The 23,747-nt window shown below is 34.0% G+C and overlaps 3 protein-coding genes across 11 annotated transcripts; 2 read left to right on the top strand and 1 right to left on the bottom strand.

The window, feature by feature from the left end:
• Window positions 1-574: 574 nt before the first annotated feature.
• Window positions 575-4,897, top strand: LOC147411933 (GTP-binding nuclear protein Ran1B-like). The gene is made up of 8 exons (XM_086454170.1): window positions 575-716; window positions 808-877; window positions 1,007-1,063; window positions 1,150-1,267; window positions 3,652-3,741; window positions 3,841-4,020; window positions 4,112-4,189; window positions 4,584-4,897. The coding sequence occupies exons 1-8, from the start codon at window positions 714-716 to the stop codon at window positions 4,651-4,653; spliced, it is 666 nt and encodes a 221-aa protein (XP_086310296.1). The 5' UTR covers window positions 575-713; the 3' UTR covers window positions 4,654-4,897.
• A 2,350-nt stretch (window positions 4,898-7,247) lies between these two features.
• Window positions 7,248-11,606, top strand: LOC147411932 (GTP-binding nuclear protein Ran-3-like). 4 transcript variants are annotated; one of them, XR_015181486.1, is made up of 10 exons: window positions 7,248-7,496; window positions 7,583-7,652; window positions 7,782-7,838; window positions 7,945-8,062; window positions 9,045-9,134; window positions 9,245-9,424; window positions 9,513-9,590; window positions 10,510-10,583; window positions 10,708-10,756; window positions 11,259-11,606. XR_015181486.1 is itself a non-coding variant. In XM_086454153.1 (9 exons), exons 1-8 carry the CDS (start codon window positions 7,494-7,496, stop codon window positions 10,577-10,579), a joined length of 666 nt encoding a protein of 221 aa, XP_086310279.1. In that variant the 5' UTR covers window positions 7,249-7,493; the 3' UTR covers window positions 10,580-10,583; window positions 11,259-11,606. The 4 variants fall into 4 exon arrangements, 2 of the variants coding, with proteins under 2 accessions (XP_086310279.1, XP_086310269.1); XR_015181482.1 differs by having other exon boundaries at window positions 10,510-10,600; XM_086454153.1 differs by lacking the exon at window positions 10,708-10,756 and having other exon boundaries at window positions 7,249-7,496.
• A 2,012-nt stretch (window positions 11,607-13,618) lies between these two features.
• LOC147411931 (uncharacterized) lies at window positions 13,619-20,714 on the bottom strand. 6 transcript variants are annotated; one of them, XR_015181476.1, is made up of 5 exons: window positions 20,388-20,539; window positions 18,958-19,389; window positions 18,195-18,488; window positions 16,014-16,288; window positions 13,619-13,998 (listed from the first exon to the last, which is right to left on the bottom strand). XR_015181476.1 is itself a non-coding variant. In XM_086454119.1 (4 exons), exons 2-4 carry the CDS (start codon window positions 19,348-19,350, stop codon window positions 16,136-16,138), a joined length of 840 nt encoding a protein of 279 aa, XP_086310245.1. In that variant the 5' UTR covers window positions 19,351-19,389; window positions 20,388-20,539; the 3' UTR covers window positions 13,619-16,135. The 6 variants fall into 6 exon arrangements, 4 of the variants coding, with proteins under 4 accessions (XP_086310245.1, XP_086310237.1, XP_086310225.1 ...); XR_015181477.1 differs by having other exon boundaries at window positions 13,619-13,978; XM_086454119.1 differs by having other exon boundaries at window positions 13,619-16,288.
• Window positions 20,715-23,747: the final 3,033 nt, after the last annotated feature.

Genomic DNA, 23,747 nt, shown 5'->3' with positions numbered 1-23,747 from the left:
ATAAGTGTGGTGTCACGCTATTGATTCATGAGCTTAATACATTTTCTATTTTCTATTAACAACATATATCTACTCGTTTGAGAGAGTCTTCCACAATTTGTTTTTATTAAATATAATTAAACTTATAAAATATAAATGATTGATAGACAGATAGAGAGAACCGATGTTATATGTTTCATGTTATTTTTATGGGTTGGATTCCCGAGCATCAAAGAGGCCATAGTCTTTTTCTATACATCTAACATTTTCTCTATAAGTGTGGTGTCACGCTATTGATTCATGAGCTTAATACAATTTCTATTTTCTATTAACAACATATATCTACTCGTTTGAGAGAGTCTTCCACAATTTGTTTTTTTAAATATAATTAAGCTTATAAAATATAAATGATTGATAGACAGATATAGAGAACTGATGTTATTATAATGTTTCATGTTATTTTTATGGGTCGATAGTCTTTTTCGGATTCCCGAGCATTTAAGAGGCCACACAGCCGATGTCCCGATTCTCGAGATTCCCCTAAGCAGATCTTCAAGAATCAAAAAAGCAGATTTAAGCGAGATTCAATCGACGGTTGAGAGAATCGCGTCGAAAGAAAGCCAAAACCCAGACCATTGCATTTATAGATTGAAACCCTTCGCGTTTCTCTTCCGTCTCACATTCGAATCCTACAAAATACCAAAAACCCTCCAAACAGATTCTCTTCTGCAAAAATGGTATTTTTTTTTTCTTCTTCTCTCCTCTTAATTTTTTCTAGGGTTAGGGTTTCTTCTGATCTTTTCTAGGGTTTTCTTTGTTCATCTGCAGGCGCTCCCGAACCAACAGACTGTTGATTACCCTAGTTTCAAGCTTGTGATTGTCGGTGATGGTGGTACAGGTACTCGATTCTCGCCTCATTTCTCTTAATCTGGGGAAAAAACTTTTTTTTTCCCTCGATTTCTAGTGGATTTTAGGGTTTCAGTTCGATTTTTTGTTGAAACATCAAGAGATCTGTAAATCCATGCAGGAAAGACTACTTTCGTTAAACGACATCTTACTGGAGAGTTCGAGAAAAAATACGAACGTAAGCATTCGAAAGATTGAGATCTCATATCTTTCAGTTTATGATCAAATGGGATTTTTTGTTACTGAAACTCGTGGTGTTTGCAGCTACGATCGGTGTCGAAGTTCATCCATTGGACTTCTTCACAAACTGTGGGAAGATCAGATTTTATTGTTGGGATACAGCTGGTCAGGAGAAGTTCGGTGGACTCAGAGATGGATATTAGTAAGTTTTCTGTATAAAACTCTGATTGATCGTTTTCAAATCATGTTATCTGATTCCATTTTTTGTAAAAAGTTTGATTTTTATGCTCAAGCAATGTTTGTTTTGCCATTTACTATTTCTTGGATCTATTACTTAGCTCGAATATAACTTGTGAACAGTTATAGGGTGCTTCATCTTTGATTTTATGCTGGGCTGTTTTTGTTTTGGGATCTTTAGATAGCTTTATTGGATGTTTATTTGTGATAATTATCCTTTTTTGTTGATATACTTGGTATTGAATTCTTTGAATTCTTTACGTTATAGATATAAACCCTGACTGAAACATTTCTCGAAATGAGATTTTAAATGTTGTGTGTATCTATGACTTAGATAGGTGAAATAAATCCCCATGTTGTAAGATGTTCCATGCCTAAGCCATATGAGTATCATGAGGATCTCCCACCTCACCATATCATGCATGTACTTATCGTATATAGAAGTACTGTATGAATTTAAGCCCTTTAAATTTTAAACAAATTGAATGGAATCTCTATAATTGCTACATTTGAAGGAAATGGTGAGGTGGCGTCTTAATATGCCTTCTGTAGAAGTATATTTCATTGTTCATGTTTGAATTATATAACTAAAAATAGTATTTTGAATTCATCTTAAACAGGTCAAGCTTCCATACCTATTGAAAACAATATTTCAATTTCAATTTATAAGCTTGAAGAATAATATTATTCCTAAATATATATTATATTCTAAAAATAGAAAAAAGGTAAAAATGCATATCTACAAAATCAAAAACTCTAGACATGGTCTCTTTCCATGTGAACCTTCTAATAATTTTGTTTGTGAGCTTACCTGGACGAGTTCGGTCTCCAAGAGGCAATTTTTTGTCACAAATGGAATTCCTATTGCATCACATAAAAAAAAAGGTATCATGAAGTACCCTCTAGCCTATTCTCAATGGCTTCTGTGTTCTCCAAATGATTTTCTTCAACAAATTCATTCCAATTCATGATGTATAGCTCTGCCTCATAGTGATTCTTGTCTTGAGGCAATGATATATGATTATATGCACTCACAAATCTCTCATAATGAGCAGCTGATATTTTTGTATATTTAATTCCTTGAAGATGAGTAATGTTTTGTCACAATGTTGTGCATATACTAATTTTGTACCCGCCGATCCTTAACATGTTCCATTGTTATTGACTCTATATTCAACATAAAAATTCCTCCTCCTTCTAGACCCAAACTCAACCGAAATTGTGAATTACAAAAAGAGAGAACTTATACAAGAATCATCTCCATATTTAACCTCATAAATGCGCAAGGTTTTTAAAAACGCTAGGCGGGGCCGAACTCGTTTAAATGTTTAAAAAGAGAGAACTTATACAAGAATCATCTCCATAATGTTTAAATTTTTTATATGTAGTGAAGGTCATACATAAAAAGAGCAAAAACTAGTGTAAATGTTAGTACCAAGATGATAAAGTTGCCAACTAGCAAACAAACTTTTAAGTCAACACAACTAATATGTAAGAAAAAATGAAAAATTACAATTAGTGAAGTAATTTGATGTTCCTCATAAATTTGGATCTCATAAATGCTCTCATTTTTACGTTTAATCTTGATATAATTAGGGTCATTTTGGTCAACCAATAAAATTATAATCAACGACCCTATAGTCATGCAAGAGTGTCTTATTTTATTTTATTTTTAATTTATATAATATTTAAAAATCCTTTAATCATTATTTTAAATTACAAATAAGCCCTTTCGATAGATGTCTGTTAGCTCACACCTTCTAATTTAATTAGAGGAGAAAAGAAAGAAACACTTACCTTACTAACTTAGTAAGATTTGAGATCATATGCAAATGCATTACCAAATTGGATTAAAAAAACCCTATACAACTCAATTTAAATGAAAGAGTACAGAGAGATTTTCCTCGTGATTTTCCATGATGTGTCAAACAGGGGAAAAAGATTTGCCAGTAATACATCATTTGCCTGGTAAATATTGTTCTTGCAATCAAACACGCCCTTAATGTTTCCCAAAAAATCTGAACTCGGGCAATTTGCAATTTGTTCAATTACACCACTTAAAACTCTCAACATCATGTGTCGATATACTCAATAATTGCGCACAAACTTTTGATTAGTTTTTTTTTTCATTTCCCTAACAGTTGACAACATAGTCTTGCATACTAAACTTAACATATTCATGATGTCCTTATTATTGTAATCAAACGTGTGTTGGAAATATCTATTGAGGGAGTAATTAGAAATAGTTTTAATGAATTCCAATCTCATAAAAATTAAGTTCGGTTCGGATTTCTGTCTATATGCTCTATGTCATCTATTTGTAACTGGATTTCTTTTTAATCTATGTAGTATCCATGGGCAATGTGCAATCATTATGTTTGATGTCACTGCTCGGTTGACATACAAGAATGTCCCTACATGGCACCGGGATCTTTGCAGGTGTTTCCCATAATCTGTAATTGTTTATTTTATTCGGTTGCTTTCTTATGGTGTGGTTCAAAGATGATCCAACAATTGATATCTGTGTGGTGATTGTAGGGTTTGTGAGAATATCCCCATTGTTCTTTGTGGAAACAAGGTTGATGTCAAGAACAGGCAGGTGAAAGCAAAGCAGGTCACCTTCCACAGGAAGAAGAATCTTCAGTACTATGAGATCTCCGCAAAAAGCAACTACAACTTTGAGAAGCCTTTCCTCTATCTTGCCAGAAAGCTTGCTGGGTAAAACTAGTGTCTTCTTAAGTGTATTGTTTTATTTTATGTTGATGATACGACAAATATTTTAATGTCCAAAACTGCTTTTATGGTGTAGGGATACCAATCTCCATTTTGTTGAGTCTCCTGCTCTTGCTCCCCCTGAAGTGCAGATCGACTTGGCTGCTCAGCAACAGTATGCACTTCATCATCTCTGTCTCTGTCCCTCTTTCTTTACTTTTTTTTTTTTTTTTTGGGATTTCTCCTTAAAACTGGCTATACCCATCCAATCATTCATAAGGATTTTGGGAATCATTCATAAGGTTTTACTTACCAATGTGTGTACATATTTGTTACACATTTTTTGCGACGCCCAGGTGCCGTCCATTTTACGAGATCTGACGGCGTCTCGTGGTGTTGTAAAAAGCAAATATTAAAATGGACGACATCTAGGCGGTGTTGTAAAAATCATTGTAACAAATAGTTGTCCCCCTATATATACTATGCCACCCTACTATTCCATGGGAATTATTCACTTTTATGAGTGTTGTCTTGCATTTCACCGGTTGCTGTTTTGCGGTGTTTTACAGGCATGAAGCAGACCTTGCTGCTGCGGCTGCTCAGCCTCTTCCAGATGATGATGATGATGCATTTGATTAGAGTGGTTGTTGGATCAATGGCTGGTACGAAGAGTCTTCCTTCTCTTTGTCGTGGTCTTTTTTCCTTGTTTTACGCATTTTGGTTTCTAAAATTTTCTGCAGTATATGATGTGGATGTGGTGGGTGGGTGGGTTATAAGGATTGTATTCAAATATTGAGGGATGTTAGATGATGATAACTGGTTAGGGTTTTTGGAAGAATTCTTTATTTACTGAAATATCAAGCTTGTGCTCAGTTATTATAAATCTCTATTATGGCATTTTCTACTTAGTTTTCAGGTTCTATCATTGTTTGCAGGGGTTATCTTTGTAAGAAAAGATTTAAGTGAACATAACTAGGTAAAGTTGAAGGTTGAGTGAATGGCGAATGGCTGTCAATGAATAGTAATCTGGTCCTTCAACTTATGGGCTCTCACAGGGAACTATACCCTCGTACATATTAAGTTCAGTTCTGGACTCAACTGGCAGATTTGATTGATCTAGTCCAAGTTGGTACATTTTAGTTCCAATCCAAACCTGATCCATTGAATTTCGGATTGGTTTTCGATCAACTGGGTCCCAATTTGAATCAATCAGATTGGGCTCATCTGCCAGAATGTGAGAAAGTTTATTTAAATTTTTATATATCAAATTAGTTATGCAAGTTAATTAAATAACTTCTAAGGTAATTATCAAAATATTCAAAGCACCTCCCAAACATACCAACACCAAATGAGAGATTTAAATTTTCCTACTTGGTTGGCAACAATAAATATATGTGCATGATTTAAATTTTTAGTTCTTGAAAAGTTAATATTTTAATTTTATACCATGTTTTATCATAAAGAGTTTTCGTAATTTAAAATATTACTGAGGCCATTTTGTAGATAGCATAACAAAAAGGGTATTTGTGGGTTGGGGTCATGGGATTTGTAGAATATTTCATTCCTAGGGATCAGAAAGTGACTTAATCGGTGCAATTGTTGGATTTAATTCAACTCAACTCAGACCGGACCAACCATAGTAAACTGTTCGGAATCTTGTGTTAGAACCAAATGGGTCGGCCCCTTGTTGATCGATGGCAAACAAACAACAAAGGATTCGGCCTTCCTGGCGGGAACCGATCACTCTCTTATATTATAGGTGGGTTGGCCTTCCTCTCGGGGAACAACCTACCTCTCAAATACTTAAGGTGGTTCGACCAATTTCTGTTGGCAATGACAACTGTTACTATTCCTGTTCATGCTCAATTGTTATTGCTTGCTATTCCTACTCGGTACTATTGGTTGTTGTTATTGCCCTAGTATTAGTCTTGAGAATTACTCTAAGGAGATTATACTTTGAAGAGATTGATACACAGAGGGAATTGTGCAAAGTTACTTTAGTAGCAAAATAACAAGGTAATACCATTAATTGTCATCTCAAATAAAACTATTCAAGTAGTGAAAGTTTCTATAATGAACTCAATCACCAAGGTAAAATAACTATTGTGTGCAAAAGAGTCACAGATGCATGACTTAACTAAGTTAACTCGGGGAATTGAATAATTACCTAGTTGAAGCAATTATGTAAGGGAAATGTTCAGCACCAAACATTTTTCAAAACATGGGTTAGAATGTAGAGATCATCCTCATCAAAAATCAGCCCATTCCAAAACTTCGAACCCCATCAAAAATGGTTTACAAAAATGGACAGTCCACGATTTTTCAACTTGTAAACATGGGGCTAGAAGTTTTGAAATAGGCTGATTTTTGGTGAGGATGACCTCCTCACCGTAGAGATCATCCTCACCAAAAATCAGTCTATTCCAAAACTTCTAACCCATGTAGGACAAAAATGGTTGGCCAAAATGTTTAGTGCTGAACGGGACCCATTATGTAATTAAGGTCAAATCTTCATGTAAATTATATGAATCATAAGGAGTGGGTCTTAAACATCTTTAAAACATCATGAGTATTTAATGATATAAATTCTAGACAACATAGAATGATTCTTTCTAGTGAGGTAACTATATAAATAATGAGATTTTTCCTACTTAAGCCTTAAGACACAATGAAATTTGATGTTGAAGCACTTCTACTACGTCTTCTTTCATTATTATAACAGAGAAATAATTGACTTTTAGAACGATTCAAATGTTTGTTAGAGCATCTCCAACGACATTTCAAATTGGGATGGTGATTCCAAATTTTAAAATAGTCTCTCATAAATGCATTCCAACACGTCTCAAATGATTTCTCAAATATAGTATATAAAAAAATCAATGACATATTTAATTTAACATATCACATAATTTCCTAATATGACTTTTAGGTTATAAAAGATGTCTGTTGAATTAATTTTTCACCAAATTACCATCCAAACAAAAAAAAAAAAAAAAAAAAAAAAAAAAGTACCTTTTGGATTATTTTTTACAAATCAAATTATCATAAAAAAATTTCCGATAACAATTTTTGAGATAAAAGCATTGGTGAGGAACATGCCATGGTATATTGGCATATTTTTACCTAAAAAATAGAATTGTTAAAAACAAATTTCGCATTAGCATTGGAGATGGTCCTATTTTATTTACCTAAAATAAGATATTCGTGCTAAAATGAGATGACAGGGATTGATGGTGATGACCGGAGACGAGACGAGATGAGATACCGAGTTTTAAAACCATATAGATTCGAAGAGATCTAATGAAAAAGAAAAAAGAATCGTGCCACGTGTAAGGACCAAATTCAAGCGCCGACTTTAAGCGGGAAGAGCGATCGCGTTGAAAGAAAGCCGGGATCGGATCCTTTCCTATATATATTCAAACCCCTTAGAGGCTCCATTCTCACACATCCACAGCTCATTTCGATTTTCGACTGCTAAAATGGTATTTCTTTTCAACTCTCTTTGTTTCTCTAGGGTTAGGGTTAGGGTTTCCTCTGATCATTTTTAGAGTTTTTTGTTCGTCTACAGGCCCTCCCAAACCAGCAGACTGTAGATTACCCAAGTTTCAAGCTTGTTATTGTCGGTGATGGTGGTACAGGTAGCCGATCCAGCTTCAATTTCTCTCATTCTCTGAAAGAAACCCTAATTTTTTCTTGATTTCTAGGGTATTTTTTGTTTTCGAGCTTAATTTTTGTTGAAACATATAGAGATCTGTAAATCGATGCAGGGAAAACTACTTTTGTTAAGCGGCATCTCACTGGAGAATTCGAGAAGAAATACGAGCGTAAGCATTTGATATTTTAAAATCTCAGATCGGATCAAGTTTCTTTTTTTGATCGATTTTCCAATACGATTTCGTTGATGAAACCTGAAACCTGTGATGTTTGCAGCCACTATTGGTGTTGAAGTGCATCCATTGGATTTCTTTACAAACTGTGGGAAGATCAGATTCTACTGCTGGGATACTGCAGGTCAGGAAAAGTTTGGAGGACTTAGAGATGGATATTAGTAAGTTTCAGAATAAGATCTGATTGTTTTTACTATTTTCATTTTAAATCGTCTAATCTGTTACCGTATTTGTTGGATCTGATAAAAATTGGATATTTTTGGTCCATAGTTTTGACTAATTTAACCTATTTATGATTTGTAATGTAAAAAAAAAATGTTTGATTTCTATTTCTTGAGGTTTGCATACTCAAGCTACTGTTAGTTTGCCATCTATTTGTTTTGGTTACTTAGCTTAGATCAGATCAGATCACGACATATACAATCCTAACGGAATGGTGCATTGTTTCTAATCATAATATGGGTTTGTACTGCTTGTTCATGTATGATTGTTTAGCTTTCTAAGCTTATCTCTGTTGGGTAGTTAGGGTTCTGAAGGCATGAACATACATTTGGTGTTGATTTCCTTCTAGATTATTCAAGTGTCAGATTGGTATTTTTCAGATGATTGATTACAGTCCTACATATTTTGTTTTACTTTGGAGAGAAATGGGGGTAAATGGTGTTTTTTAAGGATTTATTTGCCCAAATATCTGTTATTATTTCATAATGCCACTGAGTCTGGACCAATTCATGTGTTTTTCTTTACCAACTTGAATTATTGTTATAGTTTTAGTTTTAGTGGAGTTCCTTTTATGAATCAAGTTCTAAATTGTTTAATTGCTTGAGTTTTCAACTGATATTTACTGAAACAATCTGGATTTTTCTTCTGTTGTGATAAGTTTAAAAATCTCAGTTTTCTAAACCATAAGCTACTCTCTAGAAATGCAGTCCGGTTCTTGAAAGTGAATTTACATCAGTTGGATACGCATTTTAAGTTTTTTTAACGGTGAGGTTTTTTTTTTTTCTTTTGCATATGACCAACATAGTAGAACCCATGATTTACCTTTTGCCTTCCAAGTTTTTATCCCCTCATCTTTCTTGTTTTTCTCCATGGTTAGCATCACTATGTATTTAACTGTCACCTTTCTCTTTGCTCATGTAGTATCCATGGACAATGTGCAATCATTATGTTCGATGTCACTGCCCGCTTGACATACAAGAATGTCCCTACATGGCACCGAGATCTCTGCAGGTGTGCCCTGTAATCTATCTTTGTATATTTTATTTGGTAGCTTTGACATTGTATTATTTAAAGATGATTGGTCAGTTTATTACTAACTAACTACTTTGCGTCGATGATAGGGTTTGTGAGAATATCCCCATTGTTCTTTGTGGAAACAAGGTTGATGTGAAGAACAGGCAGGTGAAAGCAAAGCAGGTCACTTTCCACAGGAAGAAAAATCTGCAGTACTATGAGATCTCTGCAAAAAGCAATTACAACTTTGAAAAGCCTTTCCTGTATCTCGCTAGAAAGCTTGCTGGGTAACGGAAAATATTTACTGTACTCTTTTATGCTTTCTCGATGCTATGAAAAATATTTTAATGCCCAAAAACTGCTTGAATGGTGTAGGGATCCTAATCTCCATTTCGTTGAGTCTCCTGCTCTTGCTCCTCCAGAAGTTCAAATTGACATGGCAGCACAGCAACAGTATGCATTTCTTCATCTTGGACTCTCTTTTTATTTGTGGTACTCATACCTGTTTTAAGAAAGGAAGCTTCAGTTTGTACCTAGGACATCATTGAAAGATGCTTTGATCCTAGTTTTTCATTTTAAGAAGTTACAAAATAGAGAAAAATCTATGGTTGTATGGTAACCTGCTGTAGGAATCATGTTATTTTGGCTGTCTCCGTTTTCAAACCTTCAATCTATGTTCAAATGTCTGTTCTTGGGTCGCTTTTTTTTTTTTTCCTGCTAATCTATTTTTCACCATGCAACGTTTTGAATTTGCTGATAAAACATGTCAACAAGGGTATTATTCTCGTTTGATTGCGCAAAAAAAGGGGGTTACACCAGACTGATAGGAAGTAAGACGGAGACTAATGGAAGAGAGCCTGCCTCATATTTTTTTCTGTCGGAAATTCCTTTTTTCTGGGGTGGGCTTAGGTGGTGGGGGGTTGAAAATATTGCAATTGTGGGAAAAATGGGTTTTAAGGGAAAGCCCAGTTTCTTGGAAAACTGTCGAAACAAATGCCGGCAATTTAGCAATTCATGGAAATTGATTTTTCCAGCCAACTGACCGACTCTAAATTCCCTCCTTGTGTTCCAAGTCAGATTTTAATGAACATTACTTTATATGTACTTGAACTGAAGTGTTTTAAAGATATATCACTTGACATGAATGGATATACGGCCATTTCAGTGTGTGTCATGTCTTTGTTGCACCTCCTTTACCATTGTTCGAAACAATTTGGTGTTTGTTTAGTTTTAACCAACTTATAGCTCACCAAAATGCTCTTTAACACAACAGACTCATTGAGTTGTTTTAGGAAACCAATTCTACCATCATTGATCATTGATTGGGGGTCTTATATCACTAACCATGCACGATATTTGTGGCATTTTACAGGCATGAAGCTGAACTTGCTGCTGCTGCTGCTCAGCCTCTTCCTGATGACGATGACGATGCATTTGAATAGAAAGGTTGGGTCAATCAAAAGGTTTCAAACGTTCTCTCTCATTGTCCTCTTTCCCCATTATGCATTGGCTTTTTTGTTGTTGATGTTGTTGCAGTCAATGACATATTCAGTTTTGGTGTTTTGTTCAGACGTCGAGGATGATGGGAGTTATTAATTAGGATTTTGAACTACTGTCGAGTCTGTATTCATGTACCCTTACCCTTTTTGATTATAGGGTGCCATATCTGTAACCTTACCCTTTTTGAGGAAAAAAATGAGATTATGCTGTGCGCTAGCTCACAAGCACTGTTTACATAAAGTTGGGTTGGGTGGGATATCAGATTATTGTATTACGGTACATTTAATGGAGAAAGAACTTGCCATGGCTCTTCACTTCAAAATTCCCAAATATTTTGTCAGTTTCTCTCTTATTCACACATAAATGCACATGTTGAAGAAACTAGTAAAGAATGTTTGCTCCTTGTTATATTAATGATTCAGCAATCCTTTGTGTTTGACATCAATACTCAAATCTGCAATTGATTTCCTTCAATGCCACAAAAAATGTCTGGCTAGACCCGTTTAAAATAATTAAGGAGTCATGATTCTGGGAGTCGGAAATGTGTGTTTCATCGTAAAGGGTTTGCTGTTTGGTTAGAAGTGATTTCTTTCACTGACATGAAGCTATTTGTGTTTTCAGGCCTGAAGCCAAGTCACTGCAGCTGTCACTCAGCCTCTTCTGGACAATGATTAGAACTACTACTTGATATCATTTTCTGTCACATTTCAAGGCACTTTGCTCAGTCACTTACTGGTTTGTTCCTTAGAGAAGTCAAATCTGCAATGTGCGCTGTAGTGTTGTTGTTCAGTTTATAGTAGTTTTAGATCAATCGTGTCAATTTTAAATCGTCTCAAAAGTATTGCTTTTGCCTGCATTTATGTTGCAAGCTTGGGGAGTGGTTCTTGATTCAAATTGTTCTTATTGTGTTTCTGAGGGAGCAGAAGTTTTAATATTAATTTGACTTTTTTGTTTTATTAGCCATTAGCACGTATTGGTGTTTGGTGATTGATTGTGAGCCTGTCAGTGATGTTGTTCTCATATTTACTTTTGAGAAGAGATCTCTTTTAGTGATTCTTCAATTCGATTTACCCCATAGAATTAGAGTTGGTTGGTTAAAGTGGAGGAGTGCTTCTTGCATCCAAATAAAATTCACCTATCATGTTCTCCATGTTTGAAGATCGGAGAAGATAGAATGTTAAGCTTGAAGAAAGGTAACAAAATTTTACCCAGTGTTGAATGAAGATAATTGGCTTTGGGGAGAAAATCATAGATTGCATGCTTTAAAGCATTCATGCCCATGATCAGAGACCCTCATTTTGCTAAAAAATAACTTATATTTGCATTTAATTCCTATAATTGTGTATGCTTTCCTTTTAAATAAGTTTTTGTTTCCCATTCAAGCAATTCAATTACATAGAATATAAGAAAAAATTATAATGATAATGGGGGCTTATCCAGGGACATAAAATCACCCCAATAAGACATTTTTTGTTGTTGCTATTAATGGGAGTTCAGCCATGGAAGATCAAGTCTTATGATGCAAAAACTTGACGCCTGGCTGGTTCATCCATCACTTTGTTACCTTCACTCAGAGATTTTATTCTTGAGCATGACACAAGCCCAATGTTGAACTGACTACTACGGAATTTCCACTCCTAAAGCATGAAACAACAGTTTGGAGTTGGGTTGAATTGAAATTTTCTGATTACCTTGTAAGTGTGGCACTACATTTGTTTTGAGATGAGAATGGAACACTCATCGTCATAATCACGCTCATCTCAACTGCACTTACACAATTGTCACCATTTCTTCTTCAAAGAGGGATAACTGTTTTGTTGACAAATAGAAATGCCAAGCACAATGATCGAAAAATGGACAGGAATCATAAAATAACATAAAAGAAATAAGACAGAGATAAGAGGAGATGGACATAAAGCCCTAAAGCATACATTTCTTCATGCTACAAGAGCGGGGCAGTGTTTATGTAGAAATGTGTCATGGAATTCATGTGCCACAAAGATATGGGACATGAAATTAAAGTGTGGCAGTGCATTCATTTTGAGCATCTATTGCCATTATCATTCTCTTCTCTGCTACCATTGCACATCTCCATTTCTTCGTGAAATGCCAGGAGCAACAATTAGGATATGGATAGGAAACCTTAAATAACACAAGAAAGAAGACATGGATACAAGGAGATGAACATAAACCCCTGACCACAGGTTGCTTCATGCTACAAGAATATGGTGGGACAGGATATAGTGTATGGTTTTATATAGAAATTGGTGGTGCAACAAAGATATACAACATTAATTTCATAAGATTTTACAATTTGTCAAACCATTTTTCCATTACTTGCTTTTTTTTTTTTTTTTTTTATTGTGTGTGTGTAAATACATCGAACCTCTTTCATAACTTTAATGTATTTCCATTTTTAGCAAAGCTGCAACTTCTTTCCATAACCCAAATCTTTGAGGATCATACCTATCAATTAGATTGGAAAAATCAAGGTTATTGGGAAAAACCTTTGAAGATAAGGCTGTCGAATCTAGAATATTTTTTAAGGTTGTCAAATCTTTTTCTATTAATTACTCATTTTTATTTCATTGAGCTGCAGAAATCTACCTCTAATAGATTTCCATTTTTGACTTTTTCACTCAAATGGATTGAAGATAAGGTTGATTGATTAAAAGAAATTTACCATAAAGATTAAAGGGCTTGAAGACTACAGAAATTTGGAAAAACAGAAAAGAAGGGTTGTTTGGTTAAGGATTGAAAGATAAGGGTATTTAGGTTATTTGAGAATCCTGGCCTTAAAATGTTCCTTTTTGATATCTACAGAACAATTGTTCAGTTAAGAAACCAAACTATTTTGAGAAAATGCCAATAAATTATGCTTTGGACTCAATACATAACTTTCAATGCTGCCTGAGATGAAATTTTGTCCTAAGAAAAAAGGTGGGGACCTTATTGTAAAATCATGTCAATAACACCTATCGGGATCACGAGTCATGAAGATTTGTCCAACAATAAAAGTAACATGTGTTTGACAACAATTTAGAAAGAAAAACCATAAAACTACATTGTATGTTACACAGATCAAAATGGGGTTTTGAAGAATTATCACATATACTCAAACCAGAATAACTCTGAAAGTAAGGGAAGATAAGGGAAGCCCCCCTGAGCGAACCGACTGAAGGGACTTAACTTACCAACTTCCCAAGTTGGTGCCTAAATAGTCAGCACTACATCTTTCAACCTTCCATGCAAAGATATATCTTACATAGGATGCAAGCATGTCACATTGTCAACTTGCATGCGTAACACCCCACAGGAGTATCTGACATCAACATGCTTCCCTGCATCTTACATAGGATGACTGTAAGGAGGAAGATAACTACCAGAGTCAGTCAGCAAGAAAGAGTAGGACGACCAGATTTTCAACGAGAAAACAACCAAGACTTGGCGTTATAGACCACCAATCATTCTTGGGATGATTCTGAATCCAAGTAAAATAACAGTCAAACAATAGGTGCAAATCATGTTGCGAAAAAATGCTGAAAAGGCAAAAGCTCTGGAGCATTTGCAAGGTTGATTGATAGGATGTCTTAAATATAATAATTAGTACCCCCCCTCCAAAAAAAAAAGATAAATAAATAAACAAATAGACTATCAATGGGTTGGTCCTTGGTAAGTTGGAAACAAAAGTTTATTTTGAGCATCTATCGCCATTATCATTCTCTTCTCTGCTACCATTACACATCTCCATTCCTTAGTGAAATACCAGGAACAACAAGCAGGATGTGGACAGTAAACCTTAAATAACATAAGAAAGAATACAAGGAGATGATCATAAACCCCTAACCACAGGTTGCTTCTTGCTAAAAGAATAGGGTGGGATAGGATATAGTGTATGATTTTATATAGAAATGGGTGGTGCAACAAAGATATGCAACATTAATTTTTTAAGATTTTACAATTTGTCAAATCTTTTTTCAATTACTTAATCTTTTTTTTTTTTTGTAAAACGCATTGAACCTCTTTTATAACTTTAATGTATTTCCATTTTTAGCAAAGCTACAACTTCTTACCATAACCCTAATCTTTGAGGATCTTACCTATCAATTAGATTGGAAAAATCAAGGTTATTGGGAAAAAACCTTTGAAGATAAGGCTGTCAAATCTTTTTCTATTAATTACTCATTTTTATTTTGTTTCTAAAATACATTGAACCATATATACTACCTCTAATAGATTTCCATTTTTTGCTTTTTCCACTCAACATCTCGACTCTTTTTTTTTTTGGTATCTCAATTTGTGGCTACCATGCAATTGCCTACCATAATCTAAACCATTTAGGATTTTACCTATCAATTAGATTGGACAAAAGTAAAGGCTCTTGTTCTATGAATGCTGCCCTTTTATAAATGCCCAAGTTTTTTTTTTTTTTCCAAAACCAATTATCTTGAATCGTAAGATTATATCTACTTAATCTTCAAACTTAAGGCAAGATAGGATTTTCAAGCAATTAGAAATCAATAAAATTTTGGGTGGAAAATTGAAGGATTTTTTTAAGGTGAAAACAATGGATTGAAGATAAAGGTGGAATAAATGAAAAGAACTTTACCATAGAGATTAAAGAGCTTGAAGACCATAGGAATTTGGTAGAAAAATGAAGGGTTGTTTGGCTGAGGATTGAAAGATAAGGACATTTAGGTTATTTAACATCAATCTAAGAGAGAAGACCAAGGTCAATCAAAAAAATGATCATTCCATCTTGCATTAAATCTGCACCTTCGATACAGGTGTTTAGGGGTGCATCCTACCAAATTACCACGCCCAGGAAGGTTTTACTTGAGAATCCCAGTCTCAATTGTTCCTTTTCTATATCTACAGAACAATGGTTCACTTAAGAAACCAAACTACTTCAACAAAATGCCAATATTCACCAGGCCAAGTAAGGTGCCAGGGTGACTTTTTTTATTTTATTTGACAAAATTATGCTTTTGGCTCCATACATTATTTGCAATGCAGCCAGAGATGGATTTTTGTTCTAAGAAAAAAGGTGGGGTACCTGCATGGTAACCAAATCCAGGACTTCTTCAAAAGGTTGTCACTCAAGTTATTTTTTTGGGGAAAAAATGATATAAAATTCAAAAAACAAAAAATGAGATATAAGACCCCTACACTTCCCAATATAAATAAATTATGCAACATGTGGATATAAAAACAAGTTTTTTTCCTTCTTTTGCTAAGCAAATTCAATGTAAATGGATAGAAAAAAACCTCTAAGGAAGCAAAAAATATGTAACAATTCTACATGCCTACAACATTTAAAATATTTATAAAAAAGATTGTGATAGAGTAAATGAGTTAAAGAAATAAAATTTGAACCTTTTACGCATCCACCCATAATAGAGCATTTATGTGTTTGCAGTTTTACGTCCTTCAATTTGGCACGGATAAAACGCTCAGAGCTAACCTGAAATAGAAGGAACTCAAGGAACTGAAAAAAGTTAATGATACGAGCAGCTTCCCTTACAGATTATCTTATTTGTAGGGAACTGGATGCAGACATTGTCCCATTGTCTGTCTATACCAAGAAAGGTGGCAAACCCCCCCATCATCCTTAAAGGCCCTTGGAAGCAAGTTGTAGTCCAACTTTGGCCCTGGAAAATGAATGGAAGCATCAATAATGTCCTAAAATTGGAAAATGGGCCAAGCAGGTAGCATGTTTATATCAGAATTAAAGAGCATGGAAAAGCTGCTTATTACTTGAGGAATATCAAAACCCAAAGTAATAAACTCTGTTCGAATGAACCAAAAGTGATCAGACACAAACTAAAACTAATAAGAAATATACATGGATTGCATTAGCCTTTGGAGATACAATTACAATGCCATCATTAAGTCGATGTCAGCAACCATAAAGATAAAACTCTTCGGGTGTGTTTGATTGCATGGAAAATCAAAATCCATGGATTTCAAAATCAATGGAAAAACGGTGGTGGAAAAATGACTAGGATGCAAAACCTAAATTCATTGTTTGATGAGAAGAAGAAGAAGAGGGAGGGAGGGAGGGGGGAGCAAGTGGCAGTGGTGGCGGAGTCGACGGAGGTGAGGGCGGAAGAAAAAGAGAGGAGCTCGTGGTGGTGGCGGAGGTGAGAGAGAGAGAGAGACAGAGAGAGAGAGAGAGAGCAGGTGGCTGGCGATGGTGGCGACGACAGTGATGGTGATGACGATGGTGAGGTTGTGGTTGGGTGTGATGGTGATAGGAAAGAAGAGATGAGTTAGGGTTTATTTTGGAGATGGAAAATAGAGATGGATTTCATTTTCCTACCCATATGGGTGGGAAAGTTAAATCTAGCTTTTGGTGGACTTTTTGATTAGGGTGAAAAATGACTTTCAATGGAAAAATGCAATCAAGCACATGAAAAATGTGATTTTCCACCCTATTTTCCATGTGCAATCAAACATACCCTTATAGTAGTCTTCAATAGCTCTAAACAAAGCACCACGTTGAGAAAATCAAATAAGCCTCATCTTTTGATCATCAAGGATGAAAATAGCAAGATCATTAAAGATGTGTAAACAAAATATAATTAGCTGGCTTCCGTCATCGTGATGAAGTATATGTAGTGAAGTATATGTAGTGCAACACACGGTTCCAGAGATTGTTATTTTCTGTATATATCATTAAATAGGATTTATTTGACACTAAATGACAAAATAACATAATCCCTGGATCACAAACATACAAGAAAGCCTCTATATGTTGAACAAGAAGCCCATCATATTTTAGGAAAATGACAACATCCATTACAAAAAGAGAAAAGTAAAATAATGACAGGAGTAATTGGAAACCTTCTAGGCCAAAATACTGCATTGCTTTGTATTTATGTACAAAATTTTCGAAGTCACTGTAATTCATTGTATAGACCACTACTAATGAATAGCAAAAATAAAAAGCTACAGATTATAACAATTCATTCTGCTTCTTACAATTCTGTGAGACCATTAAAGCAAAGGGAAAAATATCCTAATGTAAAAAAAGAAAACAACAAAAAAAATCTTGCATGACCGAGAAATGTTTTCCTGTCAACAAATGGGAAGGTTTGTTTCAGAAGAAACTAAGTTCCTTAGCTCCATCAAATGTTCATCATTTGAAATGTGGAGTCTAATCCGGAGATTTGTCATTAAATCTTCTTGTTCCCAACTGAAGGGCCCAGAAGCATATAAAGCTTCCATAGTGCAACGATAGGCATGCAATTCTAACTTATGGATGTCTTCTGCCAAATGGATTTCTTCTACCAAATCCTCTTTCATGGGAGGAGGGCATTCTTTTACCAAATCCTTCTTTGTGGGAGGAGAGCATTCTTTTTCATATCCCCCACCACAAAAAGATTCAGCATCACTAAAATGAATGTCTGAATCTTGACCAGGATTGGTTACAGAATGATGAGGAAACCTATAGTAACTTTTGCTAGTACAGCTACAACTACCAACAGAGGATGATGCACTACTGTCAGTATCATTAGGTTCTAAGCTTCTTGCAATAAAACACTCAGCATCTACCTTTTCCAGTAATGGAGAAGGATGCCCTGGAACCATTCGTTGATGCCTACTCTCTTTCTCGATTGCTCTCATTTTCTGTCCAACACCAGCATTTGTTTTGATATGAGATGCTCCATAAGGTGACTTTCTCTTCAAAGTTCTCAAGGATACCACATGGGACTCCTGAACACCAATGTTATGTCCTCCGCTTTGTTTCATCTTTCTACTCATTCCTCGCACTTGACAGCTCAACTTCTGATAATACCTCGAAGTTGACAGTTTGTTTGATTTCCCATCTTCACAAATTCCAGCACCCTGAAAACATAAACCAAATATAATAATAATTAGAGAATATAAATCTGACAAGAGCTCATAAAAATCTTTCTTACCATGCATTCATGAGAATGAAACTAAGATATGTAATAGATGCTAACCAAAGACTATATAGACCCTAACCAACCAGGAAACTATTTGTAACAACCAACAAGATCAATGACTTGATCCAACAACATGAACAAAAGAACAAATGAACTTGAGTGAAGCTAAATGAGGACTTCAAACTTTCTGTTAACTAATGATTCACAAGTTTAAATGTAAAACCAATCATGATCATATAAAAAATAAATGGAGATTAAATGACTGAACTCGTAACACAATTATGTTTATAACAGACCAAGACATACCACAAAAGGCATTTAAGAGAAGCTGTAAACCTTCATTTATATAAAGTTCAATCAGACTTAATAAAGGATGGGAAATTAAACAGAATGAAAATGAATTTTACCTTTCCGAATATGACCCATTTGTCACCTTTCCAAGATTGTCGCACCCTGAGATTAGATTTGTGGGCCTTGAATTCCTGGGAGGATCCAAGGACTTTAACCAAATAGTAATTCTCATCCACTACCTTTGAAACTGTTGCAATTTTCCAAGACATATTGTCAAACACCTCTACAATGTCACTGGGCACCCATTCCTTCAAACCTTCCACGGGTGGAGGGCAAGGCCTAATGACCTTCCTAGGCACTCTCTCCACAACTGCGGCACTCAGAGACCAATAATACTTAACATAGTACGTATGACCATTCCCTGAAACTATTTCACCGCAACTCCATGAACCTAAAGGCACCTCCTTTTTGCTCAAAACTTCCACTTTAGTTCCCTTCTTCAATCTCATGATGGCTATTTTACTCAAAACCAGAACTAATTCAGAACCCTGCCATGAGCAAAAAATTGAAAACTTTGCATGAGAAAACCATACCAATGCAAGACACTATATTAGAAAACCCACAATAATTAATCAAAGCATGCATAGTAATAGATGATTAAAAAAATAAGAGAAAAATGATTACTAGACTCAAGTTAATAAACGTGGAATCACTATTCATGAAATATGAAAATCCATAACCACAACAATATAGGAAAGCAAACAATTAAGATGAATTATAGAAGACCCACTGTCACAAAATTTCTCCCAATTTTTTCAAAGCTTTGAAGGGAAAAAAATGGTCAAACCATTCTAGAATATCATGTTGGGCCATACAACCCTAATGCGATTCGTCTCCAACAAGACAATCAACATTGCATTAAATTGATCTGTTCCAACTTTGCTGATCACAAGAAAGAAAGATCCGACGAATGCGATTTAATTTAACAGCCTGAGGATTTTTTTCAATTTCAAGTCAACTTTTCATGCGACCAATGCCACAATAAATTGATCATTCTATAAGATGTTCCCCAACAACACGGAGTACTAATGCTGATATTCAAGCCGAAAATAGGGAGAATGGTTTATGAAGAAAAACATATAATATACTACCTAGAAACCCTAGAAAAATCAAAACTCATAAGTATCGAGTTTTTCCATAATGCAGACGAAACGTAACGATCTGATTCCCAACAAAACCAGAAATAACCACAAAATCTCTAAATCCCTTCCCAGAAATCAACCATAATCCTTTTTATCAAATTACAATCACGTATAAAAAACCCAAAAAAAAAAAGAGACATTATTTTTTTTAAAACATCTTCTCAACATACAAGAAAATAAATTTCTCTAAAACATATTTCAATTTGCATGAACAAGCAAGTTATTAAAAACAAATATTAAAAAAAAAAAAAAAAACATAGAAATTGAATCTAAAAGTTAAAGATGCAGAGATTAAACCCTAATAATGATCGAATTAAAAAACAGAAACGTAGAATCTCACTGACTTTCTTTTCGGGTTTTCGGCTACTCCCTCTCCAAGTTTCTCAATAGAAAACTTTTTCTCTTGAATTAAGATGACGTGAAATATGCTGAATGAATAAAGTATAAACTATATAAGAAATGATTGAAGTAGAGTTCGACAAGTATTTGGATTATTTATCAAAAAACAAGTATTTGGATTGTAGTCTAATTATGATAAAGATTGGAGAGATTTACCCGGCAGACCTTACCCTCGCTTGTTCAGAGAGCTGTTATTGGCACCCCAATTAAAAATAATGAGAACTGTTATTGTCGCCACCAACTTTTACTAATGCCACACCAATTTCTACAATTGGTGTGACAATAGCAACTCTCAAAATAATTGGAATGAACTTGTTTCGAGAATTAAAATGTACAGTATATCGAAATAGGAATTTTGCCATATTTACGATACAAAATAGAGATTCACCATCCAAATTTTTTTTTTTTTGTTGAGAGAATGCCTCTATTCCTTTTATTTATTTTTAATTGAGATATAATAAGTAAATCATAAGGCTGGAGTGAGAATCTCATACCGCAATCATTGACGTGTCAAGAAATGCGATATGAGGTTACAGCTTGAGATCACTCCAGTACGACCCATAAGTAAATAGCAGTTATCATAGTTAAGAAATGTCAAATAAACTCGACAAAATAATAATTCATAGTGACTCGACCCGAAATTCAATTGAGTCAATTCCATTTGTCAACTTGGTAAATCATCAAGTCAACTCATGAATTGGGTAAAGTCGGCTAAGAATAGCATTGAATTCAGCTATACATATATAATATTTTTGTAAAGAAAAAAATTTATTTTTATTTTTATTTATTTATAATTTATAAATATTAAAAACTATTTAATAAATTTTAATTGAGATGACTTGTAAGTTTTCAACTCGAGGTCCAGTTTTCAAACTATGTTCCAAAACATGTTACCTGGAAACGGTCAAACGGACCTAACGTTACAAAATGTCTTACTTTCGCTTAGTAACCTATTCAATGATTCTAGTCATCCAAATTAAAGACACGTAATAAGAGCGTACATGATGGGGTAATATTTTCAATAGAGTCGTGACAATATGACTATTCAGGTGACATACTCAATCGAAAATCATAGATCTATACGTCTCGGGATCTTAATTGCACTTTCCCATAAAAAAAGTGTATCTCCATGCGTACAAATCTATAATTCCTAAACTTGTCTACGTCAAGAAGTCGAAGGAGTATGCCATTTTACGAGTTATATTATCATGACTCTTTTTAATAATACTTCAATTAATAGGAAGTTCTCAAAGATGTTACTCATTTAATTACTATTTTTTTTCGCATATTAAATGTAAAAAAATAAAAATAAAGAATAAAGGAAAATAGTATGTTGTTCAAACATTTTTACCTCTAATTCTCTTTTATTGTAGAATCGTGATAATCTGACATTTTTTTTTGTAAGATTTCTTCACAAAATCGTAAATTCATTGCTTTGGGATACACAAGAACAAATATTTATGATTTGGATGATTCTGTGAAGGTAACGTACAAACAACATACAAAAAAATAGCATCTGATTATCACAACTCTTTATTATGAGTTTCGTTTTGTATTTTATAAATTTTGATGGTAGTGAGCACATTTCAATAGTTGACCAATTATTTCTGAAGTTGACATTCAAGACGTGAAGATGAGAATAACAATGGGAATTAACTCTAATTGAATATTACCCATACACAAAAAAAATGAATAGAATCATAGCTCGACAAAAATCATTAATCAAGTATTGAAATTTTGGGTTCAGTTTCTTGCATTCTTACGCTGAAGTGACATTTTGACATTGTGTACAAAATATTTCGTTGTTAGGCTAGATTTTGAAATTGATTTCTAGAAAGAATGTAACCAAATTTCCTTTTCTTTTTCTCCTTAACATCATTATAGTTTGATTTCGATAATCTAAAATCATAATTTGACAATCTGAACTACTGTTATGGGAATCATTCTCACTGTCCAACCTCTTACTAGTTTCTTGTATTCAGTGCGAGTTTGGATACCCATATTTTGAGACCTTGAGGAGTTTATCATCCCAACATGGTATAATATGAGTAATTTTGTAATGAGTCGTGATAATATGACTCATCAAGTGGCATGATCAATTGATTCCTTGATGTTGACAAGTTCAGGAATTGTAAATCTGTACGTATCGGGATACACGACTGCACTACCCCATAAAAAATGTATCCCAAGGCGTATAAAAATGTTTTTTTAACCCATGTGAACAAATAGGTCCACTTGTTTATTCGTTGTCTAACAAAGTAGACTTGAAATCCTCTTGGACTCTGATTTTATAATTTCTCTTTAGAGAGATTTTCCCTTCTAGATTTTACGACAAAGCTTAGATTTAAAGAAAAAAAAAAATATTTTTAAGTTTGATTCATGATTTGAAAGAAGATGGATGTTGAGAGGAGAAAGAAACGATACAATCAGTTTAATTTTAAAAAATAGGGGGTTATAAGTATTTTTTTACTATTATAATGAGAGAAGGAGGAGTAGAAGTCCACAAAAAAAAATTAAATTTAAAAAATGGCCCTGCCTGAACATATTAACTTAATAAAATTAGGGACAATTTGGTCAATAGCCAAGAAAATTGCAATCCCACATTAGAGAAAATCGTGTCTGAAACTTCTAACCCATATTTTGAAAAACTATTGTGTTTTTCATGTAATAATAATAATTTTTCAAAATATGGGTAAAAAGTTTCAGATTGAGCTGATTTTTTGTGAGAATGATCTCTATGATAAGAAGATCATCCTGAAAAAAAAAAAATTAGTTAAATCCGAAACTTCTAACCCAATCAAAAGTGATGTAGAATGTGGATCATCGATTTTTTTTACCAATAATTTGTAAATCACTTGTGATGGACTTAGAAGTTTTAGATTGAACTGATTTTTTGTGAAGATGATCTTTTCATCATAGAGACCATCCTCACAAAAAAATCAGCACAATCCAAAGTTTCTAACTTCTAACTTATAAATATATATATATATATATATATATATATATTTTACTATACAATCTTCAAAATCACCCTTTATTTAATATTTTAAATTACAAATAAACCTTTTACATGTGTATTTGCACCTATCACTTTCTAATAGTCTCTAAAAATATAAAAAAATTACTTAAAGGACTTTGATGAAGGAATTTTTTTTTTCTTCTAAATAGTACCTAAGTTTTGAACGGTCTCTTAATATTTTATTTAGTAAATTTTTAGTCAAAAAGAATTTAAAAATGAAGAAAAAATCATTATCAAGGATTTTTTTCACTCTATTTTTTAGTTGAGGGTTCTTTTGGATTTAAAT

This window comes from Akebia trifoliata, chromosome 1 (assembly GCF_017979445.1).
Source record: "Akebia trifoliata isolate Shusen 1 chromosome 1, ASM1797944v1, whole genome shotgun sequence".
Lineage (NCBI taxonomy): Eukaryota > Viridiplantae > Streptophyta > Magnoliopsida > Ranunculales > Lardizabalaceae > Akebia > Akebia trifoliata.
Note: the sequence above shows the minus strand (reverse complement) of the source record. Positions and strands in the feature narration are given on the sequence as shown.